The sequence below is a fragment of the Myripristis murdjan genome, chromosome 11 (genome assembly GCF_902150065.1).
Source record: "Myripristis murdjan chromosome 11, fMyrMur1.1, whole genome shotgun sequence".
Taxonomy (NCBI): Eukaryota; Metazoa; Chordata; class Actinopteri; order Holocentriformes; family Holocentridae; genus Myripristis; species Myripristis murdjan.
The window spans coordinates 10,769,240-10,791,739 of NC_043990.1; the positions used below are offsets into that span (position 1 = coordinate 10,769,240).

At 43.9% G+C, this 22,500-nt stretch overlaps 3 protein-coding genes across 5 annotated transcripts in view; 2 read left to right on the forward strand and 1 right to left on the reverse strand.

Annotated features, from left to right (window-relative positions):
• tfap2e (transcription factor AP-2 epsilon) overlaps positions 1-5,686 on the forward strand; it is a 13,216-nt gene extending 7,530 nt beyond the window's left edge. For both annotated transcript variants that reach the window (XM_030063947.1, XM_030063948.1), the window contains exons 4-7: positions 1,873-2,104; positions 3,407-3,525; positions 4,088-4,226; positions 5,236-5,686. In XM_030063947.1, coding sequence (XP_029919807.1) covers positions 1,873-2,104; positions 3,407-3,525; positions 4,088-4,226; positions 5,236-5,497 — 752 coding nt within the window. In that variant the 3' untranslated portion in view covers positions 5,498-5,686. The remainder of the gene's footprint in view (positions 1-1,872; positions 2,105-3,406; positions 3,526-4,087; positions 4,227-5,235) is intronic.
• A 3,227-nt stretch (positions 5,687-8,913) lies between these two features.
• On the reverse strand, positions 8,914-20,353 carry psmb2 (proteasome 20S subunit beta 2). Of its 2 annotated transcripts, none has more exons than XM_030063951.1 (6): positions 20,333-20,353; positions 18,995-19,117; positions 18,204-18,274; positions 10,133-10,295; positions 9,589-9,638; positions 8,914-9,134 (listed from the first exon to the last, which is right to left on the reverse strand). In XM_030063951.1, the coding sequence occupies exons 2-6, from the start codon at positions 19,104-19,106 to the stop codon at positions 9,033-9,035; spliced, it is 498 nt and encodes a 165-aa protein (XP_029919811.1). In that variant the 5' UTR covers positions 19,107-19,117; positions 20,333-20,353; the 3' UTR covers positions 8,914-9,032. The 2 variants fall into 2 exon arrangements, with proteins under 2 accessions (XP_029919811.1, XP_029919810.1); XM_030063950.1 differs by lacking the exon at positions 20,333-20,353 and adding an exon at positions 19,641-19,870.
• On the forward strand, positions 19,874-20,965 carry cdca5 (cell division cycle associated 5). The gene has a single exon (XM_030063949.1). It carries the CDS (start codon positions 20,038-20,040, stop codon positions 20,773-20,775), a length of 738 nt encoding a protein of 245 aa, XP_029919809.1. The 5' UTR covers positions 19,874-20,037; the 3' UTR covers positions 20,776-20,965.
• Positions 20,966-22,500: the final 1,535 nt, after the last annotated feature.

Genomic DNA, 22,500 nt, shown 5'->3' on the forward strand with positions numbered 1-22,500 from the left:
TCACAGCTGACAGCAGTGCAGATAATGAAACCGCAGCAACACAGATGACTGAGAGAGGGAGAGAGAGAGAGAGAGAGAGAGAGAGAGATGGAAATACAGAAGGAGAAAGATGACAGTGTTTAAAAACGTAGGCACACATTTGCACACACACATAGACATGTGGATTGCTGTACTTGTGAGGACATCCAGTAGCCATTATCCTCTCCACTGCTCGCCTACAGCTCATTCCCATTCATTCATTAAAAAAAAAATTGTTTATATGACAAAAACAGGAAAACACTACACCTCTACCCTAGCCTAACTTACTCCTAATACTAAACCTTAACCCTCTACCCAAGTCTGAACCCTAAAGAATCCTTATTCCTACATAATCCAAACCCTAACCCTAAAATAAATCTAATCCTAATTCTAATTTCACTCTAAATTACTCTAAAATAGCACCATAAACAAGTTAAAACTGGCAAAATGCTCCAAAAGGTCCACATTTCTCTATCATTGTGAGGGCATTTGGTCCTCATAAGAATAGAATAGAAATATGACAAACACACACACACACACGCACGCACACACACACACACACACACACACAAAGGGCTGATTCCATTCAATCCTCTCAATTCAGTGGAGGATTGCAGCCCACACAACTGCAGGGTTACTGGATGTGTGATTAAGCGGCTCCACCGGCTAATCTCATGAACACAAATTAACGCTTTAAACAGATGATGCAACAAAGATGGGAGAGAATAAAAAATAAAACCGAAAATGAAAAAGCTCACAAGACACGTCAACACAAATCATTATTAGGATCTGACTGGCAGTTTAACCATCCCGGGAGAGCGTGAAGGATATTGAGGAAGACAAAAAAAAAAAAACATTTCGGGGAGCTGTTTCTTACAAGGGGGGGTCTCTTGATTCAGCCATGTGATTGGAACAGGATTCACTAGTTAATTGGCTGTGTGGGGGAAAAAAAAAAAAACTTGGGCACCAGAGTCTCCAAGTTTACCTTGGTGATGAGACGTGAGTGTGAATTGAGCCCTTCAAGGTGTGAAATAAAACTAAGCGAGGATGCGCGAGTTAAAACTTAAACCACCTGCTGTTTAAACAACAGGCTCAACAAGCAGCGCTCCAGAATTAGAGCTGTCGGCACCGGGGAGAACGTTACACCGAATACATTAGCCATGAAAGTCATTTGCACAATGCTATTGTCACTGTAAAAGACTTATATACTGTATTTAGGTTCATTACCAACCCCTGTCCCTCCTTTGCTGTTGTTTTCCTCCCATCTCGCTGTTTTGTTTGCTGTCAAACTTTCCCCTTCTTTTCAGCTCTTCCTTTCCTCCTCTTCGCCCTTCTTCCTGCATGCTTACGTCTGAGTTTGCCCTCTTCATCCCATTGGTTGATTTACGCTGTTTTTCAAACCCACAGAACTTTATTTTAAAATCTAGCGGAGATCTCAAGGAGTCAAGATACCAAACATGTCCTGCTGCATTACAGGGAATCATATGTAAAATGTAATGGTGCAGCCGTGAAACAATTGCATCTTGGGTTTAAATATTTCGCTCAGTTTAAAGTGTGATGTAGCGACAGTGAATTATTTCAACCAGCATGGATGATATGGATTTTTTTCTCACTTTAAAGCTACTTCAGGGGAATTTTAGGCCAAGGGAAAATCAGAGGGTTACAATCTATCATTTTCCACATTCAGCAAGCATTTTGCCATTCCTAGAGTCCAGTTGAAATGCATTGTTTGGAAGTAATGTGTGCAAATAACCTGAAATTCTCCTCTTTCATTTCTCTGCCTCCTCCGTCCCTTGTTTCCTCTGTCTGTGTCTTCTCTCTCTCTGCCTCCTTTCTTTCGTTTCCCTCCTTTAGTTCCTATCCCGTCCAAACTGAACGGCTCGTCCCTCTCGGCCCTGTCCCTCAGCAAGGAGGGCCTCGGTATGGGAGCCGTGTCCAACCCAGCCGAGGTTTTCTGTTCGGTACCGGGCCGCCTGTCGCTGCTCAGCTCCACCTCCAAGTACAAGGTCACTGTAGGGGAGGTGCAGCGGCGCCTCTCCCCGCCCGAGTGCCTCAACGCCTCCCTGCTGGGCGGAGTCCTCCGCAGGTGAGAGGCGGGAGCGGGGATGAGAGGGTTTGAGGGACAGAAGCACCGGTCTAAAGCCTTTTTTCAGCTCTGTGAAACACCAGGTTTTGGCGTCAGCGCCTCAGAATCAAACTGTGAAGGCTGCTTCTCCAAGATAACCAACCATTCAGGGAGAAATCCAGCAGACAAGAAGCAAAGATCAGAATTTGAGGGACCAGATCATACGCACGACCAAATACTCATAAACTTGCTGGGTCACCTGGTCAAATTTTATGAGACATGTGCTCGGTTGCTTTACAGCACAAAGAGGCTTTACCATGTGGCTCAAAAGAGGAAGAGCAGAACTAAGAGTTTGAGATTTTCCCACAATAGCAGCTGGATGTTAGTGCGAGTGTAAGAGCAACATGATTATCCTTTTCGATAAAATGAAAGAGGAATCATTTGATAAGCATTAAAAAAAAAACCTCTAGCCTATGACATGGCTGCTTTGAGACGGTTAAACTAGAGTTAAACTAAGGGGAACAGTGATTTGTAAAGGCGTGAATATCTGCAGCTATTTATATTCAATGTGTTTTATTCAGCCTCATAAACTCCAAAATTGAAATCACTCGCTGTCAAATGTGTAACCTCAACAAGCAGGGCCTTTCCCAAAGTTTCCTAAAACTGATCAGTGGCTCTGGTTTTCTTTAACTGTGGGGGCTGATGGGACCCGAAATGGGTCATGGGACTAAATCACAAGAGGAGCGATGTGGTTTAATGAGCCGCAGCCTCGGGGCGAGAGAATCACTCGAAGAGTCGGGTTGCAGACGGAAAAATTTTGGGAAGGCCTCATGTAGAAGATCAGTGGGGATAGATATACATACACGCACATATACATACACACACATATACATACATATAGATATGTTACTAACTGCAGGAGAGTATCAGAGGAAAGTAGCCAGAACAGGCGGAGGGAAGACGCAGTAAGAAAACAAAAGATGAAAGGCGAAAGACAAAAGCACTAAAAAAAAACAAAAACAAAAAAAAAAAACACTGGACAATATCAAGCTAGACAAAGACCATAAGGAGATTTCAGCTCTACACACACACACACACATACACACACGCGCACACACACCAATACCCAAGGCATAGACATCGATCCATACAAAGAAAGACCCTCACTTGCACATACACCAAAAACTCATAAAGGCCAACATAGGCTAGCATACACACATGGACACACACATCCACACACACACACACACACACACACACACACACACACAGAGGGGTCCATCTCCTAAAAACTGCTCTCTCTGTCTCCCTGTCCCACCTCAGGGCGAAGTCAAAGAATGGTGGCCGCTGTCTGAGAGAGCGTCTGGAGAAGATTGGCCTCAACCTGCCCGCCGGGCGACGCAAGGCAGCCAACGTCACTCTGCTAACGTCTCTAGTGGAGGGTAGGATGCACACACACACACACACACACACACACATGGACGCATGCTCACAGTGACCTGTATACATCCTGACAGATAGATAGACACATTCACATAGAAATATGCTCGCATGAGCAAACATGAATAAACATTCATAGCATGGATGGCCTCGTGCACGCCAGCATGAGCGTGCACGTGCACACACAAATGAAGAATGTCTGGTACTGTAAAAAGCTCGAGCCGGGACTGCCTCACAATGCCAAACAGCACTAAAGATAGAAGTGAAACTGAGAGAAGAATGACTTCAGTTTGTCTCCTGACCTGACCGGGCTAAAACACTGCAGGCACAGGCGTGGAGTGTGTACCATTTAATGTCTTTGTGTGTTTATGTACGTGTGTGTGTGTGTATGTGTATGTGTGTGTGTGTTCGTGCAAATGTGTTCCTATTAAACACAGTCATCTTTTCTGTCTCCCCCTCTCTCTCATTCTGTCTTTCTGCTTTCCTCTGCCTCCCTTGGCTTTGATATATTTCTCCTCCCCATACTATTCTCTCTCTCTCTCTCTCTCTCTCCTCATCCTCCAGGTGAGGCCGTCCACCTGGCCCGGGACTTTGGGTATGTGTGTGAGACGGAGTTCCCAGCCAGAGCCGCCGCTGAGTACCTGTGCAGGCAGAGCGAGCCGGAGCAGCTCCCGACACGACGCAGCATGCTGCTGGCCACCAAGTGAGCAGCGCTCCTCTCTGTTTCTGTTTCTGCACATTTTCGGCTTTCATTTTCTCCAACAGAGAACGGCCGATTTTCACCAATAATGCTGAGCTTCTATGGCACAGCTCTTTGACAATAATTAGTACTTGGAAGGGGCCAAACCACCGTCAATTGGCGTGTGTTTTGTTAGAATTTAAATGCCCCTTCTTGGATTTTTCCCTGTCTACATAAATCACTGGTCGATTTCCAAATCAAGCAAATAAATCAAGCAACTCCACTGGCCTTTCAGTTAAAGAGTGTGAACGTCCTTGTTGAACATTTTTACTTCAAATACGCATTTAAAGGTCCCAGATTCAGGGTCGGATTTAGTGAAGTTTGAGGCTGAATTCACTTAAAGTCAGGGTGTGTTGTGTGCGGTTTGGGGTTGTGGAGATTGAAAAAAGTCACCAAAGTACCGTTGAACAATCCTACCTCCCAAACCTGGGTTTTGCTTTTCACAACACTGTAATCCACTGTATTTTATAACAAAATAAAACCTACATACAAAAGCCTATGTTTCTCAAATAGTGGGGAAAAAATGAATTTAAATTCAGTTATTTTGTCCAGGGATGCCAAAGCAAGAGGCAAAGTCAATACTTAAAGTTCTGCATTTGGTATCGACTAGAGTTTGACCAATGTGGGTTTTTTTTAAAGAGCTGATACTATCCCAGTATTTCTTCAGCTGAAGTTGCTGAGAATATTGTTGTGCCATTATTCAATATCTTTAAATTTGAAAATTCCTATGCAAAAAAAATTACCACAGTAAATCTTGTTTTAACTAATGGTTTGGATGGACAAAATGAACGAATAATACATGTATCTCAAATGCAAAATAAAAAGATGAAATTAAATATTTTTTAATAGAGCTTGACAATAACCTCTTGCATATCAGAGAGGGAGGAAAGGGAAGATCATGATGTATCAGCACTTAGAGAAGCAGTATCAGTGTGTTCCTCATCATGAACCCTGTGTCTCTCTCACCCCTCAGGGAGATCTGTAAGGAATTTGTGGACCTGATGTCCCAGGACCGCTCTCCGCTGGGTGCCAGTCGGCCCACTCCCTGCCTGGAGCCCGGCGTCCAGGGCAGCCTCACCCACTTCAGCCTGCTCACCCACGGCTTTGGCACGCCGGCCATCTGCGCCGCGCTCTCCGCCTTCCAGAGCTACCTGATGGAGGCGATCAAAATGCTGGACAAAGGCGAGGGGGGAGGCAAGAGCCACCACGACAAGGAGATGAAGCACCGCAAATAGAGGGAGCGTGGACGAGCCGATGGATGGATGGATGGATCAACACGGGGAAGGGCACGAGGGCGGAGAAAAGAGGGGGAAAAGACTGACACACAAACCCCTCCGCTGTCTGCTGTCTTTAAAGTTCGCCCTTCTCTTGTTTTCCTCCAAAAAAAAAAAACAAAAAAATGGACCAAGACTGAGACTTTTACCTCCCAGAACCTCTGCGGTCCCCCTTGTTGAGCAGGCGAGGGGGGTTTTTGGTGATATCTGTACTGTAATGTGTGTCCACCACCTCACTCAGAACGACGCATGGACCTCTCTCTCAGTAGCCGGTTTGTGTGATGGCGTCTGCGACTAAACCCCCCGTTTGGCGAAAAACGACTCTCCGGGACGAGCTCCTCCGTACGGCTGTATGTTTTTTTTTTTTTTTTTGTTTTGTTTTTTGATTTTTGATTTGTTTTTCCACTTTTGTTTTGATTCATATGGTACCTTTATCTGTATTCTTAGAAGCCCCTGCCTTCATGAATCTAACACACACTTACACACACACACACACACACACACACATTTGGACTGAACTCATCTGGGAAGCGGTCAAGCCATATCTGAGACAGCAACACACTCTTTTGCTCCTCTTGAACTTTTGGGAGAGATCTACTTCCGCCTGATTGGACGAGCGGCTTACATGTGGTTCTTTTACCGGGTGGTCATGGGAAAATGAGTTCTCTGGGTTGGGGGCGGGCGGGCGGGCAGGCAGGTGGGCGGGAGGGGCGGAGTCAAAGGCAGCTAAAGGCTTAGTGCCCCTCTATGCAAGCTGGAAAGCGGTTGCAGGCGTCACACACATTAAGTCCCGCCCACGTGGTTAAAACGAGGCTTGCGGTTGGTTAATAACTTTCCTGACCAATCACAGCACTCGTGGGGGGCGGAGCTACACAAAGCCCCCACCACGTCGTCATCCAGCGTGCATGGGGGGGCTTCTCACTAAAGGAGACTTTTTCTTTCTTTCTTTCTTTCTTTCTTTCTTTCTTTTTTCTTTTCTTTCTTTTTTCTTTTTTTTTTTACTTTTTGAAGGTGGGTTGGGGTAAGTGTTGGTAACTTAAGACAAAAAAAAAACACAAATCATTTTGTACTTTCTGTGTATGTTTATTATTAATGTTATTACTGTTGTTATTATTATTATTATTATTGTATTACGGCATAAATGTAATATATTATTAAAGAATTACGAAGCGATGTGGGCAGCCGGTGTGGGTTTTATGTTCTCAAATGGGATTATCAGTACAGTAAAATGTAATGGTAACAATATAAACAACACCTTCGGGCACCGTCAACAAGGATCTCCAGTTTTTGTCAATATTGGCCGTTAAAAAAACGTTAAAACCAGAGACAATTTCCAACTTTATTTTAGCATTAAAATGCAAACGCAACAGCAGCACTGCGTCGTTTATTGCGTCGCGATCGTAAATGCTGGCACCATTTCCATTCTCCATTTTCTTTTACAGTAATGCGATAGAGGAGTTTATACCTTTATCGCTCCCTGTAGGGGAAATTCAGCGCGTTAAGTTGCCGGCTTGAATTTCTCTGCTCAAGGACACTTCGGCAGGGCAGATGCTTCCTCGCACAAAAGTTTTGACAGCCCCGCTCCCCTCCCTTTTCTTTCTGTCGCACACACACATGCTTAAATTAGTGCACAAGTTTGAGTGTGTGTGCACCCCAAGGGGGCCCGGTGGAAACCCGGGGCCCGCTCGGGTGGCTCGGCGGCGGCGGCGGCGGCGGCGGCGGTGTCACAGATGCGGCCCTGAACGCCGTAGACCTGGGAGAACGAGAGGAGGCTGGCGCGACACACGGCTCTCAATACACCGAACACCTCAGCTCCCCCACAACACATCTGTTACGCTGTCGTTCTCTTTACCTGCCACCTCCCAAACACACACACACACACACACATAGCCCACAAAAACACACACAGAGTCCTTCACTTTTGTTTAACCATGATGCTCCTAACAAGTCAGGGACTCAACACACACACACACACACCTTTCTACCTGAACTGTCCCAATCTTCTTCCTTTTCTCTCCTTGTGTTTCATTACCCTCCTGTGTCGCCCCCCCCACTTTCCCCCCATAACCTACCCCTCCCTCCAAACCCATCCCCTTTCCCCCTATTCTCTCTCTCTCTCTCTCTCTCTCTCTGTATCTGACACTCAGCGGGGCTGCTCTCCATTTCTCTCTGTGCCTCCAGGCAAACATATGCTGCTCTTCCCGTCAGATTCCGGTGTGTTTGAGAGGAGGGATTGTTTAATGTTTATTAATCACCTGTCTGTGGCGGGGAGGGGAGGGGAGGCGGCGATGGAGCCACACACATACACACACACACACACACACACACACACACACACACACACACACACACACACACACACACAATTACAGACTCTGTATCTCTCTCTCACACACATATACATCGTCATATAGTGTAGAAACAGCGTCTCTTTCCCCGTTAACACACTTTTATGGTCTTCATGTTACCAGCCAGGCCTGGGTTTTCTTCTGCCAGCTGTACAGCACAACATAGAGTGTTACTGTGGCTACCAGCTGATTGAATTGGCTATTTTTAGGCAGGCAGGTCTCCAGTAAACACATTTATAGTTTAAGACCTACTGTATGGTGAACATTGTTGGGAAAAAAAAAAACCCTAAGGTCTGTGTGTCTATTGGATTATTGAAGTTTGTCTGAATAATGGGTCGTAAGTCATGCACGGGTCTGCTGAGGAAAACGAAGACCTACAGGACCTGATGACCAAGATCCAATTTATCAAAAAGGCCGACAAACTGATTCTTGCAAAAAAATGTGCCAGATTAGGCCAAAATTTTCATCTCCAGTCCCTGATCAGAGCCGATCAAAATGAAATCTAGAATCGTTCTCCTTCTGAAACAGATTTCAGAATTAAAAAACATTCAAAAGGTTGTTTATCATGATACAATCAGGTCTTATCCTGATGGTTCACAGCTGCTGCAGTACCATTTAAACTTTGACGCGTTTTTCCTTTTGCATAATTAGGACTTTTTTTTTTTTTTTTTTTTTTTTGCAAAACACATTCATATGATAAAATGAACCAGTTTAGTAAATCTTGAAGAACTTTGAACACAATGTGACAGCATTCAATACACAACCTCACAATATTTAAACTGACCAAGACATTCAGTGAGAATATATGGCATTCTATAAGAAACTCGCTTGCTTCCAATGTAAAACCAGATATGAATATGCTAACTTAAAATACATGTGTACAAGCAAACCCACACACGCACACGCACACAACCACACACACACACACTCAGTACAAGTGCAAGAGTACACAGCCAGAAGGCTGTTCTCTTTCTATGTACAGCTGAATAGACTAGAGAGAAATGAGAAAGCACCACAGGGACAAAGAGCTTGTATCTCAACAGTGTGTCACTTTTTATTGGAACAGAAAGAGCAAGAAGGTCATCTGTACTAAAAAAAAAAATAAGCAAAAACGAGGGCGTGAGGGTTGGTAGCGAAGCGATGTGCGGTCACTTAGCGCCAAGGGTGAGTTTCTCCAGGTCATGGATGCCCTCCCTGTCAATCAAACGGACGTTGAAGGAGGGAAGGTTCAAGATGAAGCGCCTGTTCAGCTGGAGGAGAGAGAAGTGAGACAAAGGAAGAGACAGAAAGAAAGAGAGAGGGATGAATGACAGAGGAGGATGAATAAACAGAATGTCAAGAAAAGAAAGCAGAAAGAAAGAAAGAAAGAAAGAGCGAGAAAAAGACATTAAAACTGGGTTACTGGCTGTGTGTTAAGGCTAATGCGGGTCTAATTACATCTGAGGTGGATTTTAATGGATTTTTTTTAGGATTTGAATGTTTACTGTGACAGGTGCAGAGTTACACGACAGTCACTCTCCAGCAAAACACATCTACAGTGCGCTGGTGCCAAACAGGCCAACTTTTACTCCCAAAACTACCTGATCACTTATTAAAGTTACGCCGTGCAGTCACGGTTTGAAAGGCAGAGAAACATAATGCTAACAAACGAAATTAAACAAGGCACAGGGATCAGCACAGACGAAAGTAAGTAACTGAACTCACCTCCTCTATGCATTTCTTCAAGAGATCCACTGCTTCATCACGGGTCAGATCTGGAACGAAAACAGGAGAACATCAGAGTGTTGAAATGGGAGGGGGAAAAAAAAAAGGAATGACAGAAACATGAATTAGATTCAAATGTGGTGGGGGGGAAAAATACTTTCATTAAAATGAGAAATTAAATTCAGCGTGGTCGTGCGCAGGAACAAAGGGCCTGTGAGGGTCAGCGGAGGAGCACGGTGCTGTGCTGAAAAAAAGATTACATGCCGCATGCCACCGATGCACATTCGATTCTCATTTGTTTCTGTAATTATTTGCCGCGAGGCGCAAACCGATCAACATGCGATGCCAATCTTATTGCATATAACAGCGGCTTCGGGTTGATTTGCAAAGATCAGGTTAGATTATTCTACAGACTCAAACAGATACGAGCTTTAGGTGGCACAAAGTCAAAGTCAAACCCACAGACTTCCATCCTTCAGTGTCTTAACTCAAATCAACAGCATAAACCTGACATGAGAGGTTCCTCGGCTCTTATGTGACTCACCTGGTCTGTAGTATCGGTCCAGGATGGAGAGGGTGAGGAAGGCTCCGTAGCCGTGGGCAGCGAAGGGCGCCTTGGCCAGGGCAGACAGGTAGTCCATGTAGTAAAGACCCGGGCCGTCTGCCTCGTCGTAGCCGGCCAGCAACAGGTTCACATGATATGGAGTCTGCAGAGAGAGAGAGAGAGAGAGAGAGAGAGAGGAGGGTGAGGGAGCGAAGTGTTAACATGCACATCCACAACAGGGGCTCCTACAGCTTTTTTAAGCCTGGCATCCACAAAATGCTGGTAACTTAGGAGCAAAAATACAAACGGTCTCTTACAAAGCTGTTAAATCCTTTGTCTGTCACGGCCCTTTGGGGGAAAGAGGACCGCGTGCAGGACAGCATGTGGACACCGAGACCGCAGTCTACGGTCAAATCCGCACTAAGCCGGGTAAATCTGAAAGCGCAACATGTTTGAAAGTATACTTCTGCATTGAAGTGTTGCTGTTGCTACGCGGTAGTGGCTTCAACCAGCAGACAGCGGTGTCAAGATTTTATTAATTCTGGGGTAATGAAGCACAGATAAAGACAGAAGTAATTATGTTAGCATTATCTGGCAGCAGAGTCCACTCTCAGACACACTGCTGGCATCCACAGCGATGTCGTGGAATATTTCTCACCATAAATGTAGTGCCATCTTGTAGTCTGTATAATCTGGGGATGAGTAACATCGGCACATCTTTGAAAACCTGCCCAGTTTCACGCTCGCTGAGGAGAGATGACAACTGGCATCGTGTTGTCTTCACACACACACAATAGAGCTGCTCGCTGTTGAGCCGCATGAAAAGTTACTCGCACGTTTCCTCTTTCTCAACTTCGTCCTAAAAGGCTGCTCCTAATTATCGACTTTAATTTTTCAGCTTAGCAGTGAGAGACGGAGTGATGCTTTTTAATTAACAACTTAAACGCGGCGTAAACAGCACCAGCGAAGGCTGCTTGGTTACAGTAAAAATCATAAATCACGATTATTTTGCTCATTTACTTTGACAACATCATGCATTTATTGAACTTATGGACTTTAAACTCAAACTTTAAACATAGCACGGCCTAGCTGAGTGTGGGTTTGGGCAAGAGCAAAGGAAAGGGGTGCGCTGGATTTACAACACAAGACAAAACAGACTGCAGCACAATAGAGGTTTCATCTCTGTGATTTTGTTTTCCTAATTGTCAGAAGCAAAAATCATAATTGAAAATAAAATTCAGTTTAAATCACCCCGGCCCTACCGGCAGAAGACAGAGGAGGCAAGTGACAGAGCGCAGGGAGGGGTGTGAGGCAACGTGGTGACGGTGAGAGGGAGAGAAAAGGTGAAGGGGCGTCACGGGAGGACAGAGGAGGAGAGGGAGGAGGGCGCTGGGGTGTCACTGGCAGTGTGACATCTGCTGGGAGTCAGCACCCCTGTTGCTCCCTCCATCTTGCCCTCCCCCGTCTCCATCTCCTCTCTCCCCTCCCTCGCTCCTTGCCTTTCCCTCTCCTCCCCCTCCCCTGCCTTCACCCTGTGCCCTGGAGTAGCGCCAGGGCTCATTAAAAACTTCTAAAGTCGTTTCTCTTGCCCCTCCACCCCCCCCTCCTCTTTTTTTTTTTTTTTTTTTTTTAAATTACATCTTTTACGCTTCTAGCCTCTTCTCCCTCTATTCCTGCAAAACACTAATTTTCTCTCTGTTACTGCTCCTCATCAAAAAAAAAAAAAATCCCTTTAAAAAATGCTAGACAGTTTTTCACATTCCAAAAAAACAAGTTATGGCCTAAATTCTGGATCGAGGTGCGAGCCGCGTCACACACTCCACTGAAATGAAACAAGGGAAATAGACTGTTGGAAGCGCCGAGACCTGACGCCGCCGCCGCCGAGGCAGATTCACGTGAAACCCGGCGAGCTCCAGTCACCTACAGAAATCTGAACACCTGCCCTCCCGTTTCAATTTGTCTCTCAGTCGACCTGCTTATTTTTGTGACTTGTGTTAGCACTATGTTTGCCACAAGGGCAATGGTGACTGTTATGCTCCCTGTGGAGAAGCGGTTTAGTGTGTGTGTGTGTGTGTGTGTGTGTCTTAACGATGCACATGTACACGTGAGAAGAGAAAGAAAGAAAGAAAGAAATAAACAGTGTGTTTGCATGTGAGGGTGCGTAATGGGCGTGAATCTCAGGATGCACGCCTTGCTGTGTGTGAGTGTGTGTTTGCGTGCTGGGAAGGGAGGGGGGTAGGGTGGGTGGGTACGACTTAAGGGCTTGTGCCTTAACTCCTCGGTGAGCCTGAGAACGCCCCAGCGGCGTCACCCCCACCCACCTGACACCTGTCTCACTGGTTACAATGTAGCAATAATACAAACTTGGCATCAAAATAACCTTCCTTTCCCACGTCACCTTGGAGGGCAGCAGGCGGCTTGTTAACCCCGCCACCTGAACTCACACCCGGCTCGAGCTACAAACAATAAAGCGCCACGTGCTCCTCGCAGCAAAATGAGGGTCTGATATCACATCTAACAAAAGACTCACTCATATTGCCGTCGTCAGGCTCAACTCTGCTCTGACTTGCGTGGCCGAAATGCATCAAAAACAAACGAATACTTGGCGCTGGTTGACCCGGGCGGCAAAGAGCTACAGCTGTGACACAAAAGAAGGTCAGGCCAGAGAGAAAAACCATCACAAACTCAATCCAAAATCCCCTCTCCTCCTCGCCTCTCTTCTCTTCCACGTTCCAGCGCTCCCTCTCTCCCTCCTGCCTGCCTTCCTTCCTCCCTCCCCCCTTATTTTTGCACCCTGCCCCAGGACATGTTCTCTTTATTGGCATTTCTCCTCAATCTGCTGTATTAATTGTTCATCTGCGCGGGAGCAGGGGAGTCGTGTGGCAATATGGTGCTAGTAATTATTTGTGCCCATCGTGAGCCCGTGCTAAAAAATATTTTGCAATCCCATATGGGGCCAGCTGTAGATCGCCCGGTGCTGAGGCTAACTGTTGCTGTGGCCTCGTGGAGAACTTTTTAAATAAATGAGCCCGACTTTAGGGGCTGATATAACTTCACCTATAAAATCTTATTGTTTAATGCCGAGCAAACATGACAGGGAAGACTTCATGCCCGCATATAAAGAAAAAGGCTTTTAGGTGGGCTGCATCTACCTTAAGTCTATCATTTCAAACGAAAAAGTATTTTTTTTTCTCGAAGTTTGATTATCTATCCATCTGTTCAGCTCCATTCATTCATGCCTGTTTGCCAGTGATGCACAACTTGTGTGCCCATCAATTTCATTTCCATAATTTTATCCATTTGATTATGATCAATACACATTTTTAAAAATATATTACAGTGAATCAGGCAGTAAATAAAGCAAAAACAGTCAGAACGTTAAACCATGGCAGTTCATAACACTGTTTTTATGAAGTGCCACCTTTGTGGTGAATTTCATGCGAATCATTGCTGATATTCAAGCAGCAGAGTCAGGCCTCAGGTGACTGCGCTCGCTGCTTTTTTTCTTCTTTGTCTTTCTCTCTCTTCCCTCCCCTCACCAAAGCCTGAGTGTATGCAGGACTCCTGAGGTTAGCGGAGGGCCTGCTTGTTGTTTTGGATGGCTGGTAGGTAAGCACACAGTTGTATGTGAGCAGCGTGCTCCTTTTCTCGGCGCCGACATGCTCTACTGAGTTAGCTAACCACACTTCCCTCAGGTCTGCAGCCACTGGGGGATGACATCTTTGAGATTAAAGGACTCATCTGTAATTTATCCTGCAGGAATAAGGCTGTCAGAATTAACAACATAGCTACTGATTAATCTATCAGCCAGTGGTTCTTCTTCACCTGGGGGTCTGCGTGCACCATCAGGGTCACAGGGTGATTTTTAAGGGTCACAAGATGACTGAACGACAGCGGGAAAAATATAGTAGCAAATAAAAAACTGTTCTTTTTTTCCCCCAGATAAATCTCCTCTTTTTAAAGGGTATAAGCTCAATTTATAAATAACAGTAATTAGTTTCATTAGTGAAACCTAAATGTAACCTATTCTGTACAAGCTGGCATCCTTTTGCTTTTAGATGTTTAGGAGCCTAACAGAACAACTGAAAAACTGCGTAATCCCATCTTGCAATTTTAATTTTCACATTTAGCAAAATCCTGCCAATTCTACATTAGTGAAAATGTCATTTCCATTAAGATGACTGCTGTAGCTGAGAATGGTTGAGTTGTTGATACAAGATGGAGTGTAGCGTGATAAAATAATTTTAGGGCTCCAGTCATAAATCTTTTTTTAAAATACTCACAATTATTATTTTATCTGTTAACAAAGCTGCCCAACCAAATGAATTTGAATTTTTAGAAAAGCTCACTGGACACACTTACACTTCAAAATCACATAAAATAAATATGTACACAAATAAAACTGAACAGCAGGTTAGATTTTACATGTAATCGGCTTACAAGGCAAAATGGTTGTCACTGCTGGTTGAAAGTGAGATTCAGGACTTGACGAGATCAGCTCGCTCTCTGTTTAACATTCAAGTGGACAAGAAGGATTACATATTCTACATGCTCAAGATGTTCTGAGGGGGAAAAACACCATATAAAAAAATGTGTTTATACAACATAATTTGCAAATGTCCGTGCACTCTGGAGGTTGATGAATGTGAAAATGAAGAGCATAGCTGGAGGAAGGTGTGGGATGCAGAGGAGAAACTGCTATTGCTTCAATTTCTGAGCACTCCAGAGAACACTGCATTAGTAAATCCTGTACTCGTAAACCGAAATCTTTACCGTGAGGCACAAAACTAACGGTACATTTACAGCTTATGGCAAGGTATGAATATCTAAATATTAAAATTGTTATCCTCCACAGCATGCACTTCCTTGACTGAATAACATGGTCCTGATCCTATAGGTCCCTCTGTGCACATACATGTGTGTGTGTGTGTGTGTGTTTCTGCTCGTTCTCACACTCCAGCCTGTGCAGTGTTGTCTACTGGGCCTGGTTGTGCCCCCATGGGACTGCCCCCCCCTTCTTCTCTCTCCTTTCTATGTGTCCCACAATCCCTCCTCTGCCACACTAATTGTTTTTTATAATTATTTTCACCCTTCTGCTATTGTGACAGGCAGCGGCTGCACTCTTCTTAACAAATTAGCTCGCCGCTCAAGAGATACAAAGGATACAAGAAACACAGCTGACTTGAGCATTGTGTATTACGCTTGCAAGCGCACACATGCCAGTATGCACACACACTAACACAGAATGCACCCCTGCGCAATTAACAAAATGTTTAAGATGCCTCCGAATGTCTGCAATTTAAACTAAGGATGCACCATTGCTGGTGAGACTGTGTACAAAACTTCAAGTATTAAATACCAAATAGGGGTGGTTTCTTTTTATTTTTTACAATTCCTGAATTGATGTAATTCAAAAACAAAAACCTCAATAAAATCGTACTATAACATTATAGAACTTGTAGAATCCTAATACTTAAGTGGTAAAATACTTTAATACTGGATGTACATTGTTTGGAAATGTGAGTCATGGTATACAGTGTCTAGAGGTGTATGATTCAAATTTTTCCTATGGTCTAGTGTTAACACAAGCAAACAAAAATCACAATAAATCCTAATATCAAATCACAATCCATTTCTCCATTTCTTGCATTGAACAGTGTAAGTTGGGATGTTAGTTTTGAGTCAAAATATCTGATATGAAATCCTTCTTTTTCCAACTGTGAGAAATACAAGCTTCTGTTCGACAAAAATATGAGAAAATCAAGAAACTACGCTTTTCTTTCAGGCATGTTACTTGTGGCTTTTGGGCATGAGTCGAGTGAGTCAAACCGCAATTACTTTAAAAACTCTACCTGTTAATATCAACATACCAAGTGCAAGAATCACTAAACCACCCAATTAATTCATGCATTCACTTAGCAAATACAGTTAGAAAATCACCAGGCTACCTCCTGATTTGTAGGTGCACAGTGAGCTGGCACACACCTGGCTCATGCTTGTGTGACTTCTACCGTATTACCAGGTGTATTAGCACACACTTTGTTGGCCTTATACGGGGCTCTTGCAGCTCTATGTTGCCGAAATTGCGCACGCTGTAGTCCCCCCATTGCAAAAATAGCTGTGCATAAACAAAGATGTGAAACAATCAAACATACAGATCCTGACTCTGACAGAGGGACTCACAAGGACCTAATAAATACAAGACAAATAAGCTAGTTAACATACTGGGTCATTAGTCTAAAGTAAATAATGAAATGTTTTGCACCTTGAGTGACATTATGAAAAGGCTAAGAGAAGTGAAGGTCAAAATTCTGGTATTTTGACAACCCATAAGGTACCTATGCAACTGCACAACACCCCACCCATACCCACGGGTGCTGCTGAACTGGGGGATGGGCTGTCAGTTAATGTTGCAGGCGCAGGTGTTGTCTCCCCTCGAGACTTCATTGACACCTCCGCCGCCACTCACAACAAGTTGACAAATGTACCTGGCTCTGTCAAAATGCACCAACCGATTGACCTCAGACATCTCACGCTGATAGCAGCGCAAACACGCGGCTACCTGCAAGTGAGAACCAATTCCCGCCTGGATACAACGGGAATAACTGACACCTGTGAGGCTTAAACACACCACAGTCTGGAAACAAAGACAGAAACTACGCCAAAATACTCATATCTGAATCACTTATAAACTGCAATGGGTTTTAAAAGGTGTGTTTAAGTGCAAAGGCAAAAAAAAAAAAAGGTTGTCTTCAATCATAAACACATGAAAGAGGTTGGAGTGATGCCTTTATCAGAGCTGAGGCACATGCATGTATGGACAGCAGCGTTAAAGTGAGTGTTTCTGTTGCAAATGACAGAAACACTCACTTTAACGCAGCGCAATCAGCGTTTGTACACAGAAACATCTCTGAGAAACCAGAGGACCGACTGAGACTAATCTATGATGTCAATCCAACCTGACACCTACAGCTACTCCGTTGTGGGAGACTGAATTTTTGGTCTCGCGTCACGTTTGTTTTGAACTTTTACATATAAATGAGCCTCGTGTTATAGTGGCACTATCGGGTGCAAACAAGAAAATGTGCCCTTGAACACATAATTATGGCGGGCATGGTTACACTCCCACCTCCCACCTCACTGCTCGAACACACACCAAACTGTCCTAGAGCATGAGAGAGACACTTTTCAAAGTTGAAACCCCATTTTCTTCTTCTTTATTGGAAACTGATAGCTATTTCACGGGGGTGAAGTGTAATATCATGGCGTTTATCCTAGGTTAGTGGCAATGACAGGGAAACTGTCATAACACTACATTTGTAAAGTACAATATAGTAAATTAAATACAATGATAAAGAAAATTCCCGTCACTTTTTTAAGTTCTGGCTTTGTGAGTATTCATTTTTGTTTTAGCAACTGTTTCGTCAGTGCACCAGCACAGAGTAGATTTCCTGCAGGAAATCATGAGGGGGAAAAATTAAATACGATTTTTTTTTCTTATTTCAGACACTGATGAAATTATCTTAAAATTTTCTTAATGTTTTTAAACTTCCATGCTGATGTACTAACAGAAAAGGGGCATTTTAAAGTAGTAGACATGACTCACTTGAATTAAAACTAAAACCAAATGAGAATGTTATTCCTATCTGAGACGGTCCAGCGTATGAACATGAACAACTCTAGTCCCAAGATAGAAACAAGAGTCCTGAGGCTCTGATATGCTGTGTCAGCAAAGCACAATAGTTTGCTCCACTGACCGACAACTGGAGGCTGACTATATGGACTCCCAGTACATTCGCATGAGCTTTTACATCCAAAATAGTTTAATTTAACTGCATTATTTGCAGTCATGAGGCAGAAATGTCCCCATATCTACAGATTATAACGAGAGATCAGACCTTGTATTTACTGTTTTGAGATAACTGCTTGCATTCTTAGAGCTTAGGCTAAATAAAATACAAAACAGTGCAGAAATAACATGAAATCTCTGTTTTAGGATGGGTTTGTTGTTCAATTCAAAGAAATGGAGGGGAACAGGAGTTAATGTTGTGTGCATATTAAGAGTAGTTACCCTGCTTCGAAGGTAGTCTGCCAGGTTCTTTCGTGTGAAGTTTGCTGCTGCTGCTGGACTTAGTTCATAACCTGAAAAGATACAACAGGCAACAAATATTATCAAGAGAACCTTTATTGCAAATCCAAAATATGATGAGCGATCAGTGACACTCCAATCAAAAAAAAAAAAAAAGTAAAAAACAACCACAGGGAGCAAACAGAATATGTGGTGAAAGTCAAGAGTCACAGATGGATATCTAGACTGAACTGTCAGCTTGTTACACTCCATCTTCATCTTCATCCGCAGGATTGCTTGAAACTTTTAAAAGTGAATGTGTGATTCATGGATCTGGAACCAGGCTACAAGTGTCAAACTGCACTGTACAATTCTAAAATACAAACACTGACTTGGCATTTTGTCACAAGTTAATCTAATTGATAGATTTGCTAGACAGAGAACTTTGTTAATGCACAACGGGAAAACACATCTGACAGCAAATCAATGCATACAGGTAACAAAACAATAGATGACAACAAAAATCAATGCAGGCACAGCGACCAAAAAAGTAACACTGTAAAAAAAAACTATTTGACATATGCTTGACAGCGTAAAAATGACTTATTTTCTTTAATTTTTCCTGCTTTGCTTTTGAGTTTTGGGCATGTGCCTCTTCAACAAACGCACTTTGCAATCCAGACAACCGTTTTTTTTTGTTTTTTTTTTTGTTTTTTTTAAGACTCAAAGTGAGGACATACCTGGACAATCAAAGAGGTCCATGCCACACAATAAACCACTGTACAGTCTCTTACCGTTCCTCATTTTGTAGAGCTGAACATTTTTCTGGATGTACTCTGCAAACTGCACCGTGTCTCCAGCTTCTCCCACACACAGCAGCAAAATCTTCTCACTTAACTTGAACATCTTGTCATAGTCTGTAAAAAAAAAAAAAAAAAAAAAAAAAAAAAAAAAAAACACACAGGGGATTATGTGATCCGCATCATGATGACAGCTCACATTAAGATGGCTCCCTCATGACTGCTGAGGTGGAAACTTACTTTCACTTTCACTGCCAGTAAAAAAAATCATTGTGCTAGCTTTAATATTTTACTAGAAGCACAACAGTGGTTTTGCAAAAGCAGGGTTGCCAGAAAACACAGGCACAAATAATACAAACATCTGACTTGTAGCTGCAACAGATGGAGAAAATAACGCTAATTATGAAAGCTAGCACCGTGAAGCTAAAACCACATTAGCATTTTGGTGATGTGGGTGATGTTACCACGATTTAATGCCTTACACAACATTCTGCTGTAAATATAATAAGCCTAACCACTTTTAATTTAGATAGCAAACATTAAACATTTCCAAATTAGCACGAATGAGAATTATTAAGTAGCTAGCAGTGATTGTGCTAAATTAGCCGGCTAAGCTAACGCAAGAGAAGCGGAGTCATACCGTGTTTCATCTGAATGATGCTGCTGGCTGCGACGTTATCGGCGGCGACCAGGACAAAATCCGGCCCCTGGATCCCGATTAAATACTCCATCCTGTAGATTAGGAGTACACTTGACTAATTCTTTAAAAAAAAAAAAAAAGCCTGGAATAACCGACCACCTCACTTCTTCAGATTACACAGCAAAAGTTAGGATGTGCGGCGCGGAGCAAACGGCGTCACCGGAAGCCAGGCGGCTCGTCACAAGTGCGCGACTCGGGCGGGCAATTTGAGCGGTTTGCTGTTGCTGTTGCTGTTGTTGTTGTTGCACTCGGTTGGATAACAGACTTCGATAATACTGTACGAATTGTGGGAAAAAATACAGAAGAAGCGTGTTATTTAATCAAGAGGGGAGTAAAAATGAACGGAGGGACGCCTGACGGCCCGCAGCGAAGACGGTCAGCGCGGTTGACTTCTCCGCAAAACAACGTCAAAGTTGACAACATGGCGCCGGCGGCCGCTGTGAAGCGCTCCATCACCGTGAGGAAGATAGCGCCCAGGAAAACAGCCGTGCCGTCCGAGCACAACAAGGAGAATGAGCAGAGGAGGCCCGGCTCTGAGGGCGGCGGAGGAGGGGAGCAGAAGAAGCCGAAGGTGTCCACCCCGGGTCCCGTCCTGGCCGAGCCGGTCGCCAAGAAGGCCGCCATGCCCTCACCTATCCTGGCCTCGCCGCCGCCTTGTCGCCCGCAGCCGGCGGCGGCAGCAGCAGCGGCCGACCCGGAGGACTTGGTGTGGTCCAAGAAGGTGCGTCGGTCCTACAGCCGCCTCAGCGACCCGTCTCCGAGCAGCCCCAGCAACAGGGAGTCTCTATTCGGCTTCGACAAAATGAAAACCCCGGAGGTGATGCGCAAGGCGACGGGCCCCGACAGATCCGGGTGTCTCTCCGGGCTGAACTCGTTCACCTCGCTGCTTGAGGCGGAGGACTCGGCTCCCTCCTTCCCGGAGCCGGACACTAACATCCCCGGGGTGGCCGTGGTGAAGGAGAAGAAGAGGAGGAGGAAGGTCCAGCAGATTGACATCACGGAGCTGGACGCGCTGGCCGCAAAGATGAACGCTGAGTTTGAGGACGCGGAGGGGTTTGATTTGGTGGTGGAGTGAATTTAACCCTGACACGGACTCCTGTGCTGCAGATGGAGGTGGTGATTGAACCAGTGACTTCATTATACATGACATTGTTATGTTTTGTCACTGTCATTCTTTAAAAAAACAAACAAAAAACAATCAGTTTTAAGATGTGACACATAACTAAAAACTTCAGGCTGCTTTTCTACACGTGCAGCCCCATATCTGCATATTGTATAATGTTGTTTTGAGTTTAGTTTTTTGTTTGTTGCCTCTGTGGTTGTTTAATTTTGGTGATACTAAGGCACGGTGTAGTCACATGGAAGTGTTTTTGTATTTTACAACGAGCAGTGGAGATGTTGGAAATGTTACCCAGGTCTAGAGCACTATCTTTGTTATGATAACTGGGGAAATGTTGGTTATAGATGCTGTTTATTCTGGTCAGACAGACTTGTTTTGTTTATCCGAATGTTAAATGTTCAATCTGGAACTGAGAGCAGCGCCTTTTTGTTTGACCTTTTAGCCTCAAACCGGTTCGCTGATGTCAAGATACAAAGACTGAACATATGTGACAGATTTACAACAGTTTTAGATGCATTTTGAGGCTGTATTTTGTCTTCATTTGTGTTGTTTTGTAAACCATGAAACAGCATCGTTGGTGATGCTGAGATTCAAAAGTTATGGGAGATTTTCCATCATCAGGTCCTACCTCTCAATAATGTGTTTATACCCACAATCAGCCCACTTACAGATCAGATTAGGGTTTTAATACAGCAGCTTTTAATCTTTAATCTGTCCTTCAAACAGGCAAGTTTTATTTTTCATGTTTCTGTAAATGTTTTGGTTACATACCCAACCAATTAAATAAACATATTCTGGAACTGAAATCAAGGGAATTATTACAGTTATTTCATAAAGTGAAATCCATATGTGCCATATCTGACACGTGCAAAAAAACAGAAACTCATTGTGATTTCAACTTCATTCAACTTCATTTTGTATCTGCAGGTTTTAGTGAAACAAAATCTACAGTTATTGTTTGAAAATAATTAAGAAAGCTAAAACCCAATCAGCTGCCTGGCTTGACCTCAATAACATTAAAATCTGAGGAGAAGTTTGATTCAGTTCTGTTCATCTGTATGGTAAATGCACTTATGTTTATTGTTTTCTGCAATATTTGGGCCAAACCTCAAGCTGGGCGAAGTTTGGGCAACACCATATGTGACAAATTTGCTCATATAATCGGTCAAATGTTTTCTGAATCACAAAATGTGAGTGCTGTCGGTACACAGCTGAGGTTTTTTGGGGGGATGATGGCAGTCAGTATTGATCCTGTGGACCGGCATGCTGACGAGGAACACGTTGTTATTTAGAGGACCTTTGCCTTGAGGGAGTAAAGGGAGATGGATTGAGGAGACGAGTGAGTGATCTGTCTGAATGTAATGAAGAGCTGGACAGGTAGAATGTTTTCCTCCTGAGCCTTTTTGAGCTGTAAGTGGATGCATCACATCTCACATGACAAACACTAACAAGTCGGCTCTCCTGCCGTGCAAATCAAAGAACGGATTAGCCGTCTGTCTTATTAGACAAACCGCCTGTGTATGTATGTTTGTATGGTTTCTTGTGTTTTCCTGCAAGTGAGATGGTTTAAACCTCTTTGCACTTTGTATAAAGCAGCTTGTCAAATGTAACCGAGGCAGTGTAGACTCAGAAATGTAGCTGATAATCAGGTAGAAAGAGTTTTTTTTTTTTTTTTTTTGG

Coding starts and splice junctions, on each gene's coding strand:
- cdca5 (XM_030063949.1), top strand. CDS start 20,038: ATGAACGGAGGGACGCCTGACGGCCCGCAGCGAAGACGGTCAGCGCGG.
- psmb2 (XM_030063950.1), bottom strand. CDS start 19,731: ATGGAGTATTTAATCGGGATCCAGGGGCCGGATTTTGTCCTGGTCGCC. Junction 9,639..10,132: donor GGACCGATACTACAGACCAG/GTGAGTCACATA, acceptor TTTTCGTTCCAG/ATCTGACCCGTGATGAAGCA. Junction 9,135..9,588: donor TGAAGAAATGCATAGAGGAG/GTGAGTTCAGTT, acceptor TCTCTCCTCCAG/CTGAACAGGCGCTTCATCTT.